The sequence below is a fragment of the Callithrix jacchus genome, chromosome 2 (assembly GCF_049354715.1).
Source record: "Callithrix jacchus isolate 240 chromosome 2, calJac240_pri, whole genome shotgun sequence".
In the NCBI taxonomy this organism is placed as follows: domain Eukaryota; kingdom Metazoa; phylum Chordata; class Mammalia; order Primates; family Cebidae; genus Callithrix; species Callithrix jacchus.
In genome coordinates, this window is record NC_133503.1 from 133,903,602 (window position 1) to 133,927,539 (window position 23,938).

At 43.5% G+C, this 23,938-nt stretch overlaps 1 protein-coding gene across 28 annotated transcripts in view; it reads right to left on the minus strand.

Annotated features, from left to right (window-relative positions):
- The window catches only part of PDE8B (phosphodiesterase 8B), a 348,230-nt gene that overhangs the window by 249,090 nt on the left and 75,202 nt on the right, over window positions 1-23,938 (minus strand). For 17 of the 28 annotated variants that reach the window (XM_078365293.1, XM_078365302.1, XM_035291356.3 and 14 more), the window contains one exon: window positions 22,584-22,724. The exons of 2 other annotated variants lie outside the window; for them this stretch is intronic. In XM_078365293.1, coding sequence (XP_078221419.1) covers window positions 22,584-22,724 — 141 coding nt within the window. Of the gene's footprint in view, window positions 1-8,297; window positions 8,478-22,583; window positions 22,725-23,938 lie in introns of those variants that run through there. 9 more of the 28 variants (XM_078365304.1, XM_078365314.1, XM_078365309.1 and 6 more) reach the window with 1 other exon arrangement.

Consider the following 23,938-nt stretch of genomic DNA (forward strand, 5'->3'; position numbering starts at 1 on the left):
GGATACACAAAGGCTCAAAATAAAGGGAGGGAGGAAGATTTACCAAGCAAATGGAGAGCAAAAAAAAAAAAAAAAAAAAAAAAAGCAGGAGTTACAATTCTAATCTCTGATAAAATAGACTTTAAACCAACAAAGATCAAAAGAGACAAAGAAGGACATTACATAATGGTAAAAGGATCAATGAAACAAGAAGAGCTAACGATCCTAAATATATACAAACCCAATACAGGAGCACCCAGATACATAAAGCAACTTCTTAATAACTTACAAAGAGACTTAGACTCCCACACAATAATAGTGGGAGACTTTAACACCCCCATTGTCAATATTAGACAGATCAATGAGACAGAAAATTAACAAGGATATCTAGGACTTGAACTCAGACCTAGAACAAGCAAACCTAATAGACATTCACAGAACTCTCCACCCCAAATCCACAGACTATATATTCTTCTCAGCACCACATCACACATACTCTAAAATTGACCACATAATTGGAAGTAAATCACTCCTCAGCAAATGCAAAAGAACAGAAATCATAACAAACAGTCTCTCAGACCACAATGCAATCATGTTAGAACTCAGAATTGAGAAACTAACTCAGAACCACACAGCTTCATGGAAACTGAACAACTGGCTCTTGAATGTTGACTAGATAAACAATGAAATGAAGGCAGAAATAAAGATGTTCTTCGAAACCAATGAGAACAAAGACACAACATACCAGAATCTCTGGGACACATTTAAAGTAGTGTCTAGAGGAATATATATATAGCAATAAATGCCTACATGAGAAGCAAGGAAAGATCTAAACTCGACACCCTATCATCAAAATTGAAAGAGGTAGAGGAGCAAGATAAAAAAAACTCAAAACTTAGTGGAAGACAAGAAATAACTAAGCTCAGAGCAGAACTGAAGGAGATAGAGACATTAAAAAACCTTCAAAAAGTGAATAAATCCAGGAGCTGGCTTTTCGAAAAGATCAACAAAATAGACAGACCACTAGCCAGATTAATACAAAAGAAAAGAGGGAAGAATCAAATAGATACAATTAAAAAAATGATAAAGGGGATATCACCACAATTCCACAGAAATACAAACCATCATCAGAGATTATTACAAACAACTCTATGCACATAAGCTAGTAAATCTGGAAGAAATGGATAAATTCCTGGACACTTGCACCCTCCCAAGCCTAAACCAGGAAGAAGTCAAAACCCTGAATAGACCAATAACAAGATCTGAAGTCAAGGCAGCAATTAAGAGCTTACCACACAAAAAAAGCCCAGGCCCAGATGGGTTCACAGCTGAATTCTACCAGACACACAAAGAGGAGCTGGAACCATTCCTTCTGAAACTATTCCAAATAATCCAAAAGGAGGGAATTCTTCCCAAATCATTTTATGAGACCAACATCATCCTGATACCAAAACACGGCAGAGACTCAACAAGAAAAGAAAACGTCAAGCCAATATCCATGATGAACATAGATGCAAAAATCTTCAATAAAATACTGGCAAACCGATTGCAGCAGCACATCAAAAGTTTATCCACCATGATCGAGTAGGATTCATCCTGGGGTTGCAAGGCTGGTTCAACATACGCAAGTCTATAAACATAATTCACCACATAAACAGAACCAAAGACAAAAACCACATGATTATCTCAATTGATGCAGAGAAGGCCTTTGACAAAATTCAACAGCCCTTTATGCTAAAAACCCTCAATAAACTCGGTATCGATGGAATGTATCTCAAAATAATAAAAGCTATTTACAACAAACCCACAGCCAATATCATACCGAATGGGCAAAAACTGGAAGCATTCCCTTTAAAATCTGGCTCTAGACAAGGATGCCCTCTCTCACTACTCCAATATACTTCAGTATAGTATTGGAAGTTCTAGTCTGAGCAATCAGGCAAGAAAAAGAAATAAAGGGTATTCAATTAGGAAAGGAGGTAGTCAAATTGTCTCTATTTGCAGATGACATGATTGTATATTTAGAAGACCCCATTGTCTCAGCCTAAAATCTCCTGAAACTGATAAACAACTTCAGCAAAGTCTCAGGATACAAAATCAATGTGCAAAAATCACAAGCATTCCTATACACCAATAACAGACTGAAAGAGAGCCAAATCAAGAATGAACTGCCATTCACAATTGCTACAAAGAGAGTAAAATACCTAGGAATACAACTAACTAACAAGGAACATAAAGGACCTCTTCAAGGAGAACTACAAACCACTGCTCAATGAAATAAGAGAGGACCCAAACAGATGGAGAAACATTACATGATCATGGTTAGAAAGAGTCAATATCATGAAAATGGCCATACTGCCCAAAGTAATTTACAGATTCAACGCTATCCCCATCAAGCTACCAATGACCTTCTTCACAGAACTGGAAAAAACCACCTTAAACTTCACATGGAACCAAAAGAGAGCCAGCATACCCAAGTCAATTCTAAGCAAAAAGAACAAAGCTGGAACCATCACAGTACTGGACTTCAAACTATACTACAAGGCTACAGTAATCAAAACAGCATGGTACTGGTACCAAAACAGAGATATAGACAAACAGAACAGAACAGAGGTCTCGGAGGTAACACCACACATCTACAAACATCCAATCTTTGACAAACCTGACAAAAACAAGCAATGGGTAAAGGATTCCCTGTTTAATAACTGGTGTTGAGAAAACTGGTAAGCCATGTGCAGAAAGCAGAAACTGGACCACTTCCTGACACTTTACACTAAAATTAACTCCAGATGGATTAAATATCTAAACATAAGACCTAACACCATAAAAACCCTAGAAGAAAACCTAGGCAAAACCATTCAGGACATAGGCATAGGCAAGGACTTCATGACCAAAGCACCAAAAGCATTGTCAACAAAAGCCAAAATAGACAAATGGGACCTAATCAAACTCCACAGCTTCTGCACAGCAAAAGAAACAGTCATTAGAGTAAATCACCAACCAACAGAATGGGAAAAAATTTTTGCAATCTACCCATCTGACAAAGGGCTAATATCCAGAATCTACAAAGAACTTAGACAAATTTACAAGAAAAAAACAAGTCCATTCAAAAGTGGGCAAAGGATATGAACAGACACTTTACAAAAGAAGACATACATGAGGCCAAGAAACATATGAAAAAATGCTCATCATCAATGGTCATCAGAGAGATGCAAATCAAAACCACATTGAGATACCATCTCACGACAGTTAGAATGGCAATCATTAAAAAATCTGGAGACAACAAATGCTGGAGAGGATATGGAGAAATAGGAACACTTTTACACTGTTGGTGGGAGTGTAAATTAGTTCAACCATTGTGGAAGACAGTGTGGTAATTCTTCAATTTGACCCAGCAATCCCATTACTGGGTATATATCCAAAGGATTATAAATCATTCTACTATAAGGACACATGCACACGAATGTTCATTGCAGCACTGTTTACAATAGAAAAGACTTGGAACCAACCCAAATATCCATCAATGGTAGACTGGACAGGGAAAATGTGGCACATATACACCATGGAATACTATGCAGCCATAAAAAATGAGGAGTTCATGTCCTCTATAAGGACATGGATGAACCTGGAAACCATCATTCTCAGCAAACTGACACAAGAACAGAAAATCAAACACCCCATGTTCTCACTCACAGGTGGGTGTTGAACAACAAGAACAAATGGACACAGAGAGGGAAGCATCACACACTGGGGTCTGTTGAGGGGAAATAGGGGAGGGACAGCAGGAGGTGGGGAGTTGGGGAGAGATAGCATGGGGAGAAAGCCAGATGGGGAGGAAGGCAGCAAATCACATTGCCATGTGTGTACCTATGCAACAATCTTGCATGTTCTTCACATGTACCCCAAAACCTAAAATGCAATAAAAAAGAATGTGAATTTAAAATATAAAACTAAAAAAATAAAAGTATATATCTGGCAGCACGGTGGCTCACACCTGTAATCCCAGCACTCTGGGAGCTGAGGTAGGAGGATCATGTGAGTTTAGGAGTTTGAGACCAGCTGGGGCAACATAGCGAGACTCTGTCTCTACAATAATTAAAAAATTATCTCGGCATGGTGGCTCATGCCTGTAGTCCCAGCTAATTAGGAGGCTAAGGTAGGAGGACCACTTGAATAGGGAGGTCAAGCCTGCAGTGAGCCAATACTGCACTATTACACTCCAGCCTGGGCAACAGAGGGAGATTCTGTTAAAAAAAAAAAAAAAGTACATATTTAAATAGTAACCATGATCTTTCACACAGTAATTCCACCCCCAGGAACAGATTTACCAGAAATATATAAACAGGTATGCAGAAATACATAAATAAATGGATCTACTGTGTGATCTTTCACAAGTTCTGTATGTGACTGTGAAAACAGAAGTAATCCAAATGCCCATTCACAGGGATTGGTTGAATAAATGATGGTTTACTCATCTGCACTCAAGTCTATAAAGTTAAAAATAAAGGAGCTAATCTCTTTGCTGACGTGAAAAGACACCCAGGTCATAATGATAAAAGCAAGAAAATCCAGGTCGAAAAAAGAAAATTATCACTCATAAAAGATTTTTTAACTCTATGCACTGAGGTATAAAAAGCATCTGACACTTAGTAGGTACTTTTCACCCTCCCCTTTTCTTCCTACTTGCATGTCACTTGGATCATTGTAAATATACCCAGCTGGCTGGTTCAGCTCCAACACACACTAGCTGTGTGATCTCAGACAAGAAGTTTCAGTTCCCTCACCTGTAAAACTGAAAGAAATAACATCAGCCAGGTGCAGTGGCTCACGCCTGTAATCCCAGTATTTTGGGAGGTCAAGGCAGGCAGATCACTTGAGGTCAGGAGTTCGAGACAAGCATGGCCAACATACTGAAACCCTGTCTCTACTAAAAATACAAAAATTAGCCAGGCATGGTGGTGTGCACCTGTAGCCCCAGCAACTCGGGAGGCTAAGGCAGGAGAATCACTTGAACCCAGGAGGCAGAGGTTGCATTGAGCTGAGATTGCGCCACTGCATTCCAACCTGGGTGACAGAGTGAGACTCTGTCTCAAAATAATAATAATAATAGCATATCCCACAGAAGATATTGACAGGATTACATGAGAGTGTGTACATGAAGTGCTTAGTCCAATGCATAGCACATAGTAAGTACTTTTTAAAAATTCACCCATTGTGATGATATTCATCACTGAAAACCTGAAGAAACAAGGTTCTTCATGGTTTTAAATCTCTTACAATAATTATCTAATTTTAAAAATCATCATCCTGCTTATTTCCCTTCCTGAAGCTAAATTAAAAAGCTAAAGAGCGACCCAGCAATCCCATTACTGGGTATATACCCAAAGAATTATAAACTGTTCTATTATAAAGACACATGCACACATATTTTCATTGTGGCACTGTTTACAATAGCAAAGACCTGGAACCAACGCAAATGTCCATCATCAACAGGCTGGATAAAGAAAATGTGGCACATATATACCACAATGGAATACTACACAGCCATAAAAAATGATGAGCTCGTGTCCTTCATAGGGACATGGATGAATCTGGAAACCATCATTCTCAGCAAACTGACACAAGAACAGAAAACCAAACACCACATGTCATAGGTGGTTATTGAACAATTAGAACATGTGGACACAGGGAGGGTAGCATCACACACTTCAGTCAGTGGGAAGGGCTGGGGAGGGATAGCAGGGGGTGAGGAGGGTGGGGAGGGATAATGAGGGGAGAAATATCACATATAAGTGATGGGGGGGATGAAGGCAGCAAACCAACTTGCCATGTGTGTACCTATGCAACAATCCTGCATGATCTGCACATGTATCCCAGAACCTAAAGTACAATTTAAAGCAAAAAAAAAAAAAGCTAAAGAGCAGTTTAAAAAGAAAGAAAGAAAGAAAGAAAAAGCAAATACATCATATATTAGTTTAAAATGTGTTTGTTAACTAATTCTCCATAAATAAAATAAAATGTGTATATAAAGTTAAAAAAAAAGCAGTGCTTACCTCAATAAGCTCTGGCAATATTAAGCACCCAATATTTAATACAACTTTTAAAGACAGTTTCACCATTTCATTACCAAACTGATAATCTGCTTTTCTGAGAAGCTGATATTAACTGAATCATTCCAGGTAAGTCAGTTGCTTAACAGTTATAATGTAAGGGGCCTCCATGAGCTCTGTAAGACACTAGGCCCTCTTCTATTGAGGGGTCAGTCTGGGACTTCCCCTCTACTCACAACAGGGAGGCTGTGGCTAGTGTCTTTCAAACACACAGAAAAGATGTCTTCCAGGATTATATAGCCAAGCTCAAACTTTTCCAGGACTTTCTATGTGAGATCCTTCCCAGTGCATTCTAAGCATTAACAAAATCAATCAGGCTCATTTCCACCGATCTTTAAGCCTGAATGATTTGTGTAGCCCTATAAACAGATTGGAATTAAAATTCAATTCCCCCACTGATCTAGTATCTCTTCCGTCCTAAATGCTCTTTGGAAGCAAATACAGTCTGTAAAAGACTGCAAAGAACTAGTGAGTAGGCTAAGTCTGGCAGATTACTGCCAGAATGGAATCCAGAATTAAAGGCCTTCCTGGCAGCTGAGGCCAGGACAGTTTGTGCGGCTTGCCCAGAGTTTCACAACCGGTCAGTAGTACCACTGGAGCTTGGAATCCAACTCCCTGGCCTCCCAATCCATGCTCTTTCCACTGCTGATGAATTGTCATTCTTCTGTTTTTGCTTCCTGGAAAACCGAACCTCTACAAAGTTAAAATAACTTATTCAAGGTCAAGAGGGCAGTCAAACAGAACTGGCAATGGAAACTGCTGCCCAGGCTTATAAAATCTGAGAGGGCAGGTCCTCTGGCCCTCACCTCCCCAGGGGACCCTGTGTAAATGTTTTTGTTGATAGCCTCCCAAAACACCGTTTAGTGGAAGTGTCTCTTGTAGGTTATCACTGCACTTCCAACTTCAGATTCAGACAGAAGCGCCTGTCACTATAAGAGCCAGCACGCCTCCAGCTACCTTGACCTCCCGACCGTTCAGGGAAGTCTGCCTGGCGAAATAACCACCGCTCAAATGCAGGGGTCTTACAGTTCTAGTAACTCACACCTCGCTGCCAGGAGTGTTTTTCTGGAGCTGGTAACCTGACGACCGGTGTCAGATTGAACAGGAAGCAGAATGGATAGGCACAGCTACTCTTGTGCGTATAGAGGAGGCTGCGGACGGTTCAAGGCTCCTAGCCAAGCCTTTGTAAAGGCTGTTGCAACCCTCACCTCTCCCGACAGTCCACAGGAGCACAGTTACTTGATCCTGTTAACTAGTTGCATTTCAGGGGACATTCTGAACGCCTAGCAGAACGCCCCCAAGTTCAAAGTGGCAGCGCCGCCTGCACAGTTTCCCCCTTGCACTTAGCGTCCCTCCCTACACCACAGACCGTTTTCCCGGGCACTTTCCTGCGACCCCAAGGCGTGAGACCCTTTTTTACACACACCTTCCACCTCTCCCTTTGCTTCCCTCCACCTCCACACAACCCTCCCGACGGGTATGAGGCGGGAGGTTTAGCCCACGCTCTGTCTATTCACCCAGGGAGCGCTGTCCCTAGAACTGAGTGAAAGGGTGGGGGTGGACGTGGGGATAGGGGTGGGTGTCCCAAATCCGGAGTCCCGAGCGCTAGAGATAGGCATTGAGGCGCGCGCGAGCACACACACACACACACACACACACACACACACACGCCAGGCTGGGGCTGCGACTCACTACTGGAGAGGGGAGGCAGCTTCAAGAGGGGAGGCAGCTTCACAGCCACTGGAAGCTCGAGGAGGAAAACAGGGGCCCCAGCAGCCCGCGCCAGGGAAGCGTGGGAAACAACAGGCGCAACAGGAGCCCGCGGAGCCGGCCCAACAGAGAAACAGGTCGGACTCCTGCAGGGAAGCTCCGCCAATGAGGCCAAGTGCCAGGTAGATGCCAACGGCGGCTGTCTGTGGTCAATTATTATTGGGAATGATAAACGAGACGGTTACAGTAGACACTAGAGGTGCTTCCCGCCTGGGAAGGAAGGAGGGAGTTGGCTCTAGGACACGCAGGGACTAAAGAGGAAAAGAAAAGAAAAAAAGGCACCCTGGCACTGGAGTGTCTGAAAGGGGGGCCCGGAGCGGGCTCTGGGCTTGTGCCTGTGCATCCTGCGCTCCCAACCGGGCTTGCCCAGCGGCCAGGTGGGTGCCCGGGTGCGAGGAGGCGGCCAAGGGCCGCACGGACCCCACGCTGGGGACTCACCTGGTGCGCGCTCGGCGGGCAGTGTAGCTGGTCCATGCTGGAGGCGGGCAGCAGCTGGGCGCCCCGGTGGTGCCCGTGCCTGGCGCCTGGCGCCGCAGCCCGGCACAGAGGGCACCGGCCTGACGCACCCTGAACCCCGCTCCCTGGGCCTCGTGCCCACGTGAAGGGTCTGGTCGCTCTGCGGGACTCTTGCTGCGCGCCTTCACTTTCCAGACGCGTCTCCAGGCCGGCGGGTACCTGGGTCCTAGCGCCCCTCCCTGGGTGAGGAGCCCCGACTTTGAGCCCGCTGAACTACTCTGCTCTGGGCAATGTCTGCCCGGCCCCTCGAGGGAAGTTTAGCCCCACTGAAGCTGCTGAACCTGGAGCCTTTCTTGGGACTCAGGATTCGGGTTCCTAACACCCCCTTTACCGGTCTCCACTTTCCTCTCGTTGGGCCTTTACCCCTAGGAAAAACCTGAAAGATCAGATTTGCCTGCATCCCTCCACTCACGATCATATACACTATGATTTTAAAAAGATTTCCAAGTTAGAGATATTGGTTCTTATACATACATAATACATCATATGTAATAGAAAGTGTTTCCTCCAAGTAAAAGAATGAATATGAAAATAACATCTCCTGGGCTCAGTGGCTCAGGCTTGTAATCCCCACACTTTAAGAGGCCAAGGCGGAAGGATCTAATTCGAGACCACCTGAGCAACATAAGGAGACCTTAAACAAATCTATTAGGGGCTGAAGTTATCCCTCAGTCTTTATTGTAGAGACAATTTACAAACATGAGTCAAATACAGATCAAACCAAAGGTGCAACTAGGCTTCTAGAGCCGCCCCCCATCCAATTCCCCACCCATCTGTGTAGGTAGATGGAATCCCTAAATGTCTAAGCAGATACTATGAAGCTTCCACACACTTTGAGAAAGTAATACATTGTACCTAATTAAATGTCTCAGCCTTAAATGGTACTGGCATCTTGCTTGTGGCTATTACCACACCCTGCCCATACCAGGCTCCTCTGGGGCGGAGGGATTTCCAACAAAGACCTAGAGAGCATTTGCAATGCCTTTGCTTTCTCAGCTGCCCGCAGTGGTGAGTCAGTCCATTCAAAAGCAAGAGCAGAAACAATCTGTTCCTGCTGACTTTCTCATCCAGAGAGGCTGATGAGATTTCTAACGGCAGATAAGTCATTTGTAGAAAGAAAACCTAATTCATAGGACAAGGGGGAAAAAAAACAAGAGGAAAAATCATTGTTTTATTTTATTTATTTATTTTTGAGATGAAGTTTTGCTCTTGTTGCCCCAGCTGGAGTGCAATGGCGCGATTTTGGCTCACCACACCTCAGCCTCCTGGGTTCAAGCGATTCTCCTGCCTCAGCCTCCTGAGTTGCTGGGATTACAGGCACCCGCCACCACACCTGGCTAATTTTTGTATTTTTAGAAGAGGCAGGGTTTCTCCTTGTTAGTCAGGCTGGTCTCAAACTCCCAACCTCAGCCTCCCAAAGTGCTGGGATTACAGGCATGAGTCACCGCGCCCGGACTGAAAAATTATTATTTTAACATTAGCCATAAAGGCCTACAAAAAGACATGAATGCAGTATGAGTATGGGATTCACCATTTTTTTCTAGGAGCCCAAGCATTTTTTTTATAAAAGCATTCCTCGATGTGTGGACAAACTTTAAGATGACTCCTGACGATCCCCATTCCCTGGTGTGCATGCCTCTGAGTGTGGATGGAACTTGTGACCTGACTTGCTGCCCACCCATGGAACATGGCAAAGATGACCAAATGTCACTTCATACATCAGGTTATACAGTTTTGCTAGGAGAGGCTTTCTCTGGCTGGCTTTGTTAAAGCATGCAGCCATATTGGGAACCTGGCAGGGAGCTGAGGGTGCCTCTGTTCAAGAGCCAGTAAGAAACTGAGGCCCTTGGTCTAACAAACTGAAAGGAGGTAAATTCTGCCAACAATCAGGAGAGCCTGGAAGTGAACCTTCCCTAACTGAGCCTTGAGATGCAACTGCAGCCCCAGCTGACATATTGATTGCCACTTTCAGAGTAATCCCAAAGCAGAGGATCTAGTAAAGCCATGCCCAGGCTCTGACCCACAGAAACTGTGAAATAATAAATATGTGTTGTTGTAAACCACTGAATTTGTCCTTATGTAGCAATAGCAAACAAATATACTTTGTCCTTCCACAGAAGGAAAAGTGAGGCAAAGGGAGTTAGGTAGAAGGGCCAAGGTGATTTAAATTAACAGCATGATCAATCATTATTTCACACTCCTAGTCTTTTTAGGCCTGGGGAGACAAGGAAAAGCAGAACAGCAAAGAAATTAGAAGGTAAAGCATCAAGTTCAGGTTGAGATATGTGGAAAGTAAAGCAAAGCAAAAGAAGAACTTAAAGTCTGATGCAAAAAATACTCAACAGGTTGAAGGACAGTTTGAAAAACTCAGCTGACAGTGACCCAGGTTAAAAATACATGTTCTCTGAAAAAAAAATAAATTAGTTAAAAAGAAAACAAAAAAGAGAGAAACAACAACAAAGAGATGATGAGGAAGGATAAAGGCACCAAATCCTCTGAATTGTCTTCTCGCTATCTAAAAAGAAAAAGAAAAGCCATTACTATTCACTGATGAGAGTGTGAGGATTTTCCAGAAGAGCCAGTGAAGAAGTACTAAGAGGATGTCTGTGGCAACTGGAAGGGTGTCTGTTTTTTCCTGAGATACAGCATAAAAATTGACAGTATCTTAAAGCCACTAGCCTGAGTTCTGATGGTTTGCACTTACAGTAGTCCCCACTTATCCACAGTTAAAGTTTTTGCAATTCAGTGACCCACAGTCAACAGTGGTCCAAAAATATTAAATGCAAAAATTCCAGAACAAACCATTCATAAGTTGTAAATTGCATGCCATTCTGATAGCATCTAGAGGTGTCCTGCTTCCAACCTGCCCAGAACATGAATTGCCCCTTTGTCCAATGTCTCCATGTGATATCCACTACCTCCACCACATCCCCGTGAGTCACTGAGTAGGCAACCCTGGCTATCAGTTTTACTGTTGCGGTAGCCCAGTGCTGGTGTTCAAGGGACTCTATTTGATTTAATTATGGCCCCAAAGTGCAAGTAGTGATGTTGGCAATTCTATATACCAAAGTGAAACTGTAATGTGCTTCCTTTAAGTGAAACGGTAAAAGTTCTTGGCTTAATGAGGAAAGAAAAAAAATTGTATGTTGAGGTCGCTAAGACGTACAGTACGCTAAGATATTTTGAGAGAGCTAGAGACCGTATTCACATAACTTTCATTACAATCTGTTGTTACAATTGTTTTATTTTGTTATTAGTTATTACTGTCAATCTCTTACTGTGCCTAATATACAAATTAAACTTTCTCATAGGTATGTACATATAGGAAAACGCATAGTATACATAGGGTTCAGTACCATCTGTGGCTCCAGGCAGCCATTGGAAGTCCTAGAACATATCCCTTGTGAATAAGAGGGGGATACTGTATTTGTTAGGTTTTAAGTGTCTTTGGATGCCTCATGTTTAAACATTTTTTTTTCCTCCACTCCTGCTATCATACAGCAAAATAAAGCACAACACTTAACCCACTGGATATTTATCACCGACCATGCACCTTGAAGAGACTATGGAGTGGTATAAGATTGTAAAAGAGGAAGAAAGAAGAAGGGAGGGAGAAAAAGGAAGAAGAAAGAAAAGGGACAGGAGAAAGAAAGAGAAGGGACAGGAGGAAGAAAGAGAAGGAAAAAGGAAAATGAAACAAAAGAAAGGAAGGAAAGAAGGAAAAGAAAAAAGAAACCAAAGGCACAGAATTCCAAGTCTAGCTGGGGGTGGGGCTGGGGTATCTGAAACTGCACACAGAAGCTCTGCTCTCAAGCTCCCCAAGGCCTCCTGGACAACTCCAAGTGTGAGTTCCATCAATATCACACAACGAAAGTTTCTGAACCATAAAGCATCATCTCCCTACCAAATCTGATTCCTAGTGGTTCATGCTACTGACAACTCTCCTAATTCAAATCGTGGCCATCTGGCTTTCCTTCTTCTCCCTTATTTTCCATATCAACCAGCCACCACTTCCATTATTGTGTCACTGCTCTCTTTATATCCCTTTGCACCCCGACTGCCAGGAGGGAAACAGGCTCAGTGTGGGTGCCCATCCTCTCCCTACGGACCAAGCCAGGAGAGTAGGTAGTAGCCAACATGACATCATCAACTGAGATGTGCCAAAGAATCCACCGTCCTCCTGCTCATGCCCATGAATATCTCCTCCACCCACATTTGACAGGGCTTGAAATGTCCTTAAAATGTTTTTTTTTAATTGCTTCAGCATTGCTCCATCCTTAAGTTTAAAAACTGTAAATGTTTCTGTTTTACAGTAACTCTTTGTGCCTCTAAAACCTTCATAAGACTCTGTTGATCACTCTCTTCTTCCTACACTGCTTCCTTAGGAAGAGTAGACAGTGCTGGGGTAATGGAAAAGGGCAGCAAAACCAACCTAACCCCATTCACAGCTTTGACTAAGGTGCTGCGCGTCTAGTTGTTGGAATATGCGTGGGAGTGAGGTGGCTTTCACATGGCAGTTTCTGGTCACCCCAGATGTACAGTGGAATCTACCCTCTCCCAGGTTATAACTCAACAAGCAAAGATATGGGAAAAGAAGAAAATAGTTTTCTAAGAAGAAACAAATAGAAGCCAGACCATTCAGGGCTGGAAGAGCAGCAGTTTTCTATTGATAACCCCATTCTAGTTCTACTGATGAGGTTAAAATAAATGGAGTGCACCTTTTAGGTTCCCTTGAGCATGTTCTTGGTTTTTCTTCTTCAAAGATTGAAGATGTTGAGGGTGCTAACAAGCTAACATACATATGTGCGCGTGTGTATCCATATATACACGTGCGTATACATATATACATATGGATACACACACACACAAACACACATTTATATGCATGCATACATATAAATTGTTGAGATATGCAATTATATATTCATTCATTCACTCAACAAATATTTTTGAGCAACTACTATATGCCAAGAATTATTTTAGGTGCTGAGGATAGATCTGTAAGATAAATTTGTAAGATGAATCCATACTTGTCATGATGCTTACATTCTAGTGGAGGAAGAGAGATAGTTAGAAAAGAAAATGATAATTGTATCATGATCTGAAGATAGTAAAAGAACTTACTGTAATAGAGAGAAGCTGAGGTAGAATCTACTTTCGTTTGGGAAGTCAAAGAAGGCTTCCCTGGGAGGGGACATTTAAACCGGCACAGGTATTATTCCCAAAGAGCTGGGAATGCAAAGATCTGAGGAGAACAGGATTCCAGGGAAGGGAATTGCAAATGCAAAATCCCTAAGGCAGGAAAAAGCTTGGGGAGTTCAAGGAAACAACAAGAGTCCAGCCCAGAGAGGAAGCCTTGGGAGAATTTTAAGCAGAGAAGAAACACAATATAATTTGCTTTTTGAAAATCCCTCTGGTACTTGTGTGGAGAATCAATTCTAGGGATGAAGGATGGAAGCTGGCAAGGCAGGAGGATGTTGGAGCCATCCACATGAGAGATGGGGGTTACTAGGGAGAAGGGAGTGGAGATGGATAGAAAGGGTCAGGTTCAGGTTGCATGAATTTGGATTGCAAGGCTGACAGGACCTGTGATGGGTTGGATGTGGGGAGTGGAGCAAGGAGAAAGAAAAAACAAGATAACCCTTAGGTTTTTGACCTAGCCTGATGGTTGGGCCGTAGTACCATTCTCTGAGATACGGGAAAGGAGCAGGAAAAGACTAGGTGGAAAATCAAGAGTTCTGCTTTGGCCTTGTGAAATAAAAATCTCTATTAGACACCCAAGTGAAGATGTCAAAGAGGCAGCTGGATCTATGCGTCTGAGCTCAGTAGACAGGTCACCGCTACAGCCATAAATTTGGGAGTCATTAGTGTATAGATGCTACTGTGAGCTGTGGGGCTGGATGAGGTCACCTACAGTAAGGAGGATGCCATCAGAAAGGAGAAGAGGGTGGAGAACCATACTCTGGCCTTACCAACTTTTCAAGGTCATGCAGCAAAGGAGATGCCAGCAGAGGCCAGGGAGCTGAGGCCCGTGCGATAGAAGGAAAACCTGTATGTACAGAGAGAATGAAGCTGTTTCAATGACTCGTTTACTGATATAAAGAGCTAGAAAACGGACAGCCCCTAAAAGCTCTGACACAAGGAATAGGCATAGAGATGTCTCCAGTATAAATGAAAGCCTGGTGGTTGAGAGAAGCATTGAGTGAAGACCAGTGGAGGAGAGAGAGATAATCAATAACAATAATAATCCAGAGAGAGCTGATGAAGCAGTGGTTTTGGGGACGGGAAAAAAAATGCAAGAATAGGAAAGGCATTCAGGGGTACACTAGGACTTGGTAACTGATCATATATATTGGATGTGAGTAGATGACTCAGTGGCTGTGAGCGGGGATGCTGGTACCTCCCATAAAATAGAGACAGGGTGGGCAAGAACAAGCACTGATGGGGAGAAGGTTTGAGTATGTTGACACCCAGGAAGGCTGTCTAATAGATAAGAGGAAACACAGGTCTGCAAGTGAAGGGAAGTGTTTGGGTGACAGCTGAAAATTCAGTCAGCATCAATATATAGGTAAGAGAGGATGCTCTGAGAACGGGACCTAAAGACCAAGCTTAAGCAGACTACTGACCTTTAAGGGTTGAACAGAGAGTAGGACAAAGGAGACTTAGACAGATGGCTGGAAGGTAAGAGAATCAGCTCTCAGGCCAGTGGTTGGTCCCAGCATAACTCTCCCAGACCAAGGAGAGAGTGTGCTAACAGTAAAGAAATTCATCAAAAGTCAAAATGCCTTAAAAACTGCAAATGGAGAGGCAAAATGCCTTAAAAACTGCTTCTATAAGAAATGTTTCTGTGAGAACATTACTTCTGCTCTTATAGAAAATAAAATGCATACTCCACTCACCCCCTCACCACACAAACATTTAACCCGGTTACACCTTCTAGAGCTAGAAGCATTTTTCTTTCCTGTGAACAATGAGATGGGGAGAGAAAGGGAGTAAATTAATAAGCACTTCAATTTCCCAAATGTAACTAACAATTAAAATGTATTTTCAGGCCGGGCGCGGTGGCTCATGCCTGTAATCCCAGCACTTTGGGAGGCCAAGGCGGGTAGATCACGAGGTCAAGAGATTGAGACCAACCTGGTCAACATGGTGAAACCCCGTCTCTACTAAAAATACAAAAAATTAGCTGGGCATGGTGGCACGTGCCTGTAATCCCAGCTACTCGGGAGGCTGGGGCAGGAGAATTGCCTGAACCCAGGAGGCGGAGGTTGCGGTGAGCCGAGATCATGCCATTGCACTCCAGCCTGGGTAACAAGAGCGAAACTCCATCTCAAAAAAAAACAAAAAACAAAAAAAATGTATTTTCAGCAAATTCTCACAACTCTAGTAGGCTTTACATTTTTAAAAGAGGGCAATATAGATAAATTAAGAAATATTTGCCCTTCCATTCTGACTCACGTGCTATTCTTTATCTACCCCTTTGTTTCTTCTCCCCAAATTGCTTTTTCCTCCCATTACTAGTCATAATATTCAAGTTAAATACATGACTATCCTGAATAACAAAACCTCTGGGAATGAAGCAATTTTGTAACAAAATTGCCAATATTTTTAAATCAGCCAAAACCCACCTTCATAATTCAGATGAATCAGTGTTAATATAGACCATGCAGGTCAGTAACCTTCTGAGCTCTCTACTCAACAGTCAGTTGTTAGAGGCCAAAAAACAAACAAGCACAAATAAACCTCCTCACATACTTTCCATTTGTTTGCAAAGAGTCAAAGGTAAATAGTACTAATCCTCCAAAACATCCTCAGTCAGATTTGTCTACAGGATCTCCAGCCTCTACTCCTGTACCTGTTGGCTCCTCCGTCCAACCTAGACACCCACTTTGTGCTCTCCTGACCTCTTGTTCTCTTTCTCTGCCAAAAACTCTGCAGGAAGGAGCATATCCTCCACGTGTGTTCACTGAATGGCTGATAGGACCACCTCTACATGCATTCACTGATTAGCTGATGGGACTCTACCCTATATACGTATTTATTGGCTGAGTTATGGCACTCTGGTGTAACATGTATCTAAATCAAAGAAATGTGCATTACAAACCATTTACTTACATACTTTCTGGGTAATGATGGTGGAGGGGCAAATGGCTGGTGGAGGAATGGAAGCCAGAAACAAGTAAACAAGTGGAAAAGTCCTTCCGTGCTCAACTCACCTACTCCAACACCCACTGCCTCTGCCAGGTTTCCTGTTGCTCCCACAGCAGCCTGTGTTCCCCCTAGTCAGCATTGGTACTGGTATTTCCTAATGTCTTATCTTTAGTTAGGACCAGACTAAGCCTTGAGGGCTGAGGCTGTTTCTGTCTTATCTCTGAATTTCCAAACACAAAATCAGTACCCAATAAATTTTCACTGGATAAATAAATGGATGAATTAATTGAGGTTCAGGTACAAGTGTTATAATGTTGCTCTTTTAAAGTGACAAGCTATGATTGAGGGACAGACTATCCTTTATTTTTCCATCACCATCAGATGTTCTTTGTTCCCTGAGAGGTGCTTAGAAGCTTTGGTCTAAAAGTTACTAGAAGCAGAAAAACAAACACTGTCATCATCTGCTTCTCCTAGGTCCAAGAATGTTAGCTCCTTACCCTAACTTTGACTTCTCCTGTTATAAGACTTCCAATTGCATATTGTATGTTGTTTGGTGCTCTTGATGTTTTATCAGTCAAGTTATTCAGATAAATGTTTATTGTGGGTCTACTAAGGTTCAGGCTCAGTGCCGGCCACTAAGGAGTCAACAATGAACAAACCCAGCCCAGTCCCTGTGTTCACCAAGCTTGCAGTCTAGTTGAATTACTATTTTGTGAATTGTCTCAGTCAGAGACTCCTTCACCATCCACGCATTCATCTATCCATCCAATCGATCCCTTATCTTTTCTTTTTTAATAAATAAATTGCTCAGAACAAGTTGGATGTTTAGAACATACTTATCAAATGATGGCTGACTATAGTTTGGGTTGTTTTGGCATCATAGAAATATTAAAGCTAGAAAAGATAGTGCTGGATAGGCTGTGTCTGCCCCTCCAGATCATCTCTATCATTTTCCCCTTGTGTGCCCTAGGAGTCTGACCTGTGGCGAATTCATCAAGGGTCCCTGGCCCTCTGGCCTCCAGTCAGTCAGGTTCAGCCAATGAAAGGCACCAGCACAGGATGGGAAGCAGGGGCTGGCGCTGCATCCCTCCATGGCAACCCAGAAGTCTTCCCAAATTCCAATGTCGGCTTCATCCTCTGCCCCATTACCACCTGCCTAGGGGTGGAAACAGCTTCTTGGCTCTCACAAACCCACAGACACTGCACCATTTTTTAACCCTGCCCAAACCTGTGTAAATAAGCCTTCACCTGTTTCCCCAAGGGACTTAGACACAAAACCTATCTCTTGCAACCTCCAGATGTGGAATCATAATTTCCTGAAGAAAAGAATCAACTTTCAGTCTGTGGCCTTTAGAGGGGCATTGTGATTTTACTACTCCCAGCATACACAGACTCATATTTTAAAATTTTTCCTATGGGCTGGACAGAACTATGCCAGGATTAAGGTCAAGCCTGAGGTGACAACTGAAACAAGTGTACAAGGAACCAAGTGACAAATGCTTGGCATTTCAAATTCCAAGAAGCCACAGCCGGTGGAATGAAGTTCATACTATGCTGTGAGACTGACATCCATCTATTTCAGTTCTGTCCCAAGTCACACCCCTAAATAGGACAAAGTGCCATTTCCAAGTGACCTCAGGTTTCCCACCGGTTTTGTTCACAAACTTCCATCTGCCTGGAATATCTCCCCAAAGCTTGTTTCTGTTAAGTTCAATCCCTTTCCATGCTACAATAACTACACAAATGGATTCTCCTTCACAAAGGATCAAGTTTTCTATGATTATTTCAATCAGAAAATGCTTGTTTTCCTCTAGATACTTGGAGCATTTTTTTGCACTCACCCAGATCATGTACTGCTGATTTGTGTTTGAATTGTGTTCAGGTGTTTTTCTCACTCCCAAGTTTGAAGAGTCCTGAGGTCAGGACAATGTCTTACATTTTTTTGTTTATCCTGATGGACTACTGCAGTGCTTTAAAAATTGAAATTTCAAACTAAATGTTTGTTGACTGACTGAATGAATGAATTAGCAACCAAACATTTTTTCTTAGGACAGTGACATAATTTCTTCTGAGTCGCAGAAGACCAAACCATATTTCACATATTTATCTAGAAATAGCAAATTCGTAAAAGCAAATGGCACTATATTTAAGGAGAAATATTTTCAGATTGTTTCCATATGTGTTTCTATATATATCAGCTTATGTAATATTTTAAATCAAATTCAACACCATGTGGCCATGTGTCTCCTAGAAACTCATAACGATGATTTGGTTCAGAGCTTAAAACAATAACAAGAAAGTTCTTAAAGGAGATGTGTTCATTTATCCTCAGTCCTGCTTATTGTCTAGAAGTTTCCTTTCCAGTCTTGGCTCAGATGTCACTTTCTATCTGTGACCTTCTCTGATGTCCTCAGACAGAACTGCTCCCTCTCCTGAGTTTTTCTTGCCCTCTGTATAGACTTTTGTTGTGGCTTTTAACCCACTGCTCTGTGGTTAATTATGTGTCCAGCTCCCAGTGAGACCATGAGCTCCTTAGGAGAAGGGACCCAGTCTTGTTCACTTTTGTCTCCCCAAACTTAACATAGCACCTGGCACAAAGTACATGCTCATTAAATGCAGTCTGAAAGGAATTGGTCTAAAGCCAATTGCGCACTCTTGCTCCAAAAACCTAACACATGCTTCCACTGGTTTAAAAATCTGCGACGTTTATCAATTGGGTATGATGGAGGAAAACACATACATGCACAAAACTGCTCTTAGGAAATGGTATCCAATTTTCTTAGCTATAGCCATTTACTCAAAAAGATCCCAATTCAGGTATCAGGGTGACCTCCGCATTAACCCTTTTTGCTTGCAGGTGCAGGACAGCACTTTGGCACCAATTCAGGAACATGTCCTCATATAATAGCTAAAATAGGGAACTTGAGATAGAGCTGTGTTTCAAGTCAGGAAGGAGGGGAAGCTATAGTGTAGTGAGCATCTACTCTGAACTCAGCCCTTTGCAAACCTAATCACTTTCAACATTCACAGTATCCATGGGGTCAGCACAGTTTTATCACTCCATGCTGCGGCATGACATCACCAGGGGTCAGTGGAAGCATTCTTAGACACACCACAACTGGAGGTGGCTTCCTTGGAGTGAGATTCAGGACGGGGATGAGGTCAGGTGTATCTCTCACATTACCTCAAGCCAAATGGCTGCCAATTTGCAGACACACTGATCTTTCCATTCCCTGCAGCTACCGAACTCCTTCTCAGTTCAGGTGTTCACACATGCTGCTGTTGCTGCCTGCTCTGACCTTCTCCCCTACGCTCTTTTTCTGGCTACTTCCTACTTGCCCTTTAGGCCAGTAGTTCTTCAAGTGTGGTCTCCAAATAGCAGCCTCAGTGTCACTTGGAATTTGGAGACACAAATTCTTGGGATCCACCTCAGATGTTGGGAGTGAGACCTTGAAACTTGTTTTAACAAACCCTCCAGGTGGCTGTAGTGTGGGTTAAAATGTGAGAAGCACCGTTCTTGGCTTTGTGTGAACTGTACCTCTGCAGAGAGGCTTCCTAGCCCCCACCTTCCAAAGCTGAACTCTGCCCCTGCTGTTATGCTCTCCCATCTTATCAATAAAACACAGGGCCAACTGTGTTGGTGCTCCTGGAAACCTTTGTTTCCAAAAGCAAGCAAACAAACAAAACCAAACACAGCCACCAAAGTAATGAAAAGTCACTGACACCACGTCTAAATATCCTGGAAGATTTCAAGTGATAGGAGCTGGCACTGTGCCACCTCTCAGGGTGTGGCTGTCTTGTGCTTCTTGGATTTTTTTCAAGCTCCAGACTCTGTTGGTTTTACTAACTCAGAAGGCCTGAGGCCTCTCTTATCAGACCTTTGCATCAGAATCCTGAATAGCAAATGTCTTCTGACCTGAGTACAAGGAAGTCGAGATTTCTCTGGAATTAGAGGCTGAAAAACATGATTGCAAAGCTGGTGACAAGAGGCTCTACTGAAACCATGGCAGGTCTGCAGGGACCAGGCGGAACTTTCATTTCAGAGTTGGGGGAGGCACCCATGTTAGAGACACTGTGTCTGGACTTGAAGCCATGGGGAGTAACAGAGGAAGACTGTTGATGGAGCCAAGGCCACTAGTCTGTCAGCAGAGCAAGGAGCTGCGGAAAGGCCACTCTGTCACTTGTAGAACACACATGCCATTCTCTTCCCAGTCACAGCACATCCCTAAAGGTTGCTTCTGCACAGGGGATATGATTTGCCTTTGCCCCAGCAACCCTGACTTATTCCTGCCATTCCATCCAGATACAGCTCTGCTCCTGAATCTGCCCTGCCTCAGAGGGGCAGGAGGAGTGGGGTCCTGCCAGGGCACAAGTGGCAGCGCGGACCCTGCACAGGCAGTTCTGGGTCAGGGAGCTGGAACCACGCTCCTGGTGCCAGAGCCCAGTTTCATGCCCAGACGGCAGCTGGGGCTCTGTGCCAGGGCTGCCGTGCAGCCTCGCTGCTCCCTGGCCTCCCTCCAGCGCCCGTGCCAGGAAGGAACAGCCTGACACAAGTGAAGAGCGGGCAACTGGATGCTTCCAGCTCTGACTTCTCGGGCTGCCATGCCCTGTCAAAGTGTTACTCCTTTGTCCTGTTACTCCTTTGTCCTGTTCCATAGTTAATTTAGTAATTGAAGGGAAGAGGGGCAGGATAGAGACAGACAGACTCTTGTATTGTCACTGTCTCCAAACTTAAAATATTGTTTTCCAGGCTCAGGCACAAACTCACTTGTCATCGCTTGGTTCCCAACAGAGAAAAAAATACAATGGAAAATTAGATCCTGTGTCACAGTGTCATGGGTATAAATAAAATGAAAGGCTAGCTTGACGTCAGCAGTGAGGATTTTCACATTCCACTTCACTTCCTCATCATCAAACATTTGGCTCACATTACCCCTTGTGTGGTAGAAGCCAGCTAGTGTAAATGGGTGGGGGCTCTGCGCTGTGGGGACTGTTTCTCCCTCCAGATTCTCCAGGCGCCCTGGGCACACAGTCCCACAGGGTGGGCCTCACTCCATGGGCTGGGTGTTTTCTGGGTTTCAGGTGACATTCCCGGCAGATGTCACAATCCATTCTACTCATCCCTTCAATTTCCCCAAGTCTCTATTTTTCCACTCAAATGTTCCTGCTCAGGAGTAGCCAGCTTGTCTTTTCACCAGACTTCCTGAGCATACATTGAGGGGACATTTCTCTTCCTGGAGAGGAGACAGGAGGATACAGAAGGGAAGAGCTTCGTGCCCCCTTGCACAGGGAGGGGCAGGTGTGGAAGGATTCCACTGTGCCCTCAACATCAACGTGCCCTGAAAAGTGCTGTGCAAATCAGCCAGGCTGTGTTGATTCATATTTTATACACAATCTAAATTTGGAACTATTTAAACAAACCCTGTGGTAAATAATTTTGTAATGCAAACACTCCTCAACAAGTTCTTTCTTTGTAAATCTAGCTATTTCCTCTTGGGTTTTTCTCAAAGTGTTAAGCACTCCAGTGCCCCAAAGCCAAAAGTAGACATGGTCTGGTGCACGACCCAACACATCTTTATCATTAAGGGGCATCTGACTTCAAAGAATGCTGAGGAGTGTTGACAGGCAGGGCGACACTGATGAATACACCAATACCTGTTAATGCAATACAGGAATGAGTACCTGCCATGACCTTGTTTTAAATCTTCACGCTCAGGGCCATGTCACTAGATCTAGGATAGTTGTGGAGACTCTTCCCAATTCACATGCCGCCAGGCAAACTTTCAGATGTTAAATCTTTGTTTTGAAATCATTACATTCAACAAATATTTGTGAAGCCTACTTCGTGCTGGGGACCAATGTGATTCTGGGTATACAGGGATGGAGATGATCCAACTTCTGTAGCCAACTCCAGTCTGCTGGGATAGGATGTGACAGTAATGTAGGGAAGAGAGTGGCCTTGGGATCCAGTAGATAACCTTAATGCAGTTCTGTCTCTTCCTGGCTGTTTGATGTTGGGCTTGTTACTCAGCCTCTCTCTGCAATAAAGTTGCCTACCTCAGAGATTTGCAAGTATGGTGTGGGATAACCGACGTCAGGTGCTTCACAGGGTGCCTGGGCCCTGACAAGTCCTGGTAGGTGCTCAGCAGCACAGGTTCTTTTCCTGCCCTCTTCCCTGACTCGAGTTGCATCTGCTACCTAGAAAAATATACAAAAATAGAAAAGAAATGACTGTCGCATATATACACAAGGGAGTGCTCATTCTCTCACCCTAACCTATGCACACTTGCACACATGCATGCTCTTTAGCCTGGCCTGAGATAGGCGTGATCTTTCCAGGCCACAGATCACAATGTTATTTTTAGAATGAGATTTCTAACTCTGCTTCCACTCAGAGAGCAGCAGATTGGGTTGGTAATGGACTGAAATGGCATTTGGTCATTTTCCTCTCTGTGTGTACTCACTGGGGCAGGATTTAGTAACGCCTAGACCTCAGGGCCTTCTCGTTTTGTGTCCCATTATGGTACTGAAGATGACCATGGGCCTGAATTCTGGGAGACCTATTTTAGAAGATATGTTTCTATGACCACAGAAGGTTTCTTTTTTTTTTTTTTAATCTTTACCAAAAGAATCTCATGAGGAAATGGTGTTCTTCAAGAACTGTACCAGTTTCAGCCCAGGGCAGAATTGTGAAGCACATGGAGTTTCCTTCTATCGTTTTTTCTGCTTCTCCTCAACCTAAGCACTGAGCACCCAAATGCCATAGCTGGCTTCCAGAACCTTCTATGATAGTGTCTTGTCTATTTTGATACCATCCAAGCTCTTATCTTTCTTTTTTTTTTTTTTTTTTGAGGCAGTCTCACTCACCATTCCAGCTCACTGCAACCTCCACCTCCTGGGTTCAAGTGATTCTCCTGCCTCAGCCACACAAGTAGCTGGGTTACAGGCAGGCACCACCACGTTCAGCTAAGTTTTGCATTTTTAGTAGAGAAAGGGTTTTGCCATGTTGGCCAGGCTGTTCTTGAACTCCTGACCTCAAGTGATCCACCTGTCTTGGCCTCCCAAAGCGCTGGGATTACAGGAGTGAGTCACCATACCTGACCAAGCTCTTATCTTTCTTATACCTCAAAACTCATCCTTCCTATAATCCTTCCAAGATCTATCTGCTAGATGGATATGGTTTAGCCCATGAGGTACAAGGGAAATTTTATGCCAGCAGGGAGAGGGATTTTTGTTTTGTTGTTGTTGCAGTTGTTGGTTAGGGAAGCCCTATTGTCTGTCTTAGATCTACTTTAGGGCACTGATCACGCCAGGGGAGAGGATGAAATAGGCAGGAGCCTTGTACGTGCACAGAGGTTAGATTTTCCACCCACACATTCAGCATTTTCTTCTTTTCCTTTGGACCCAGTGCT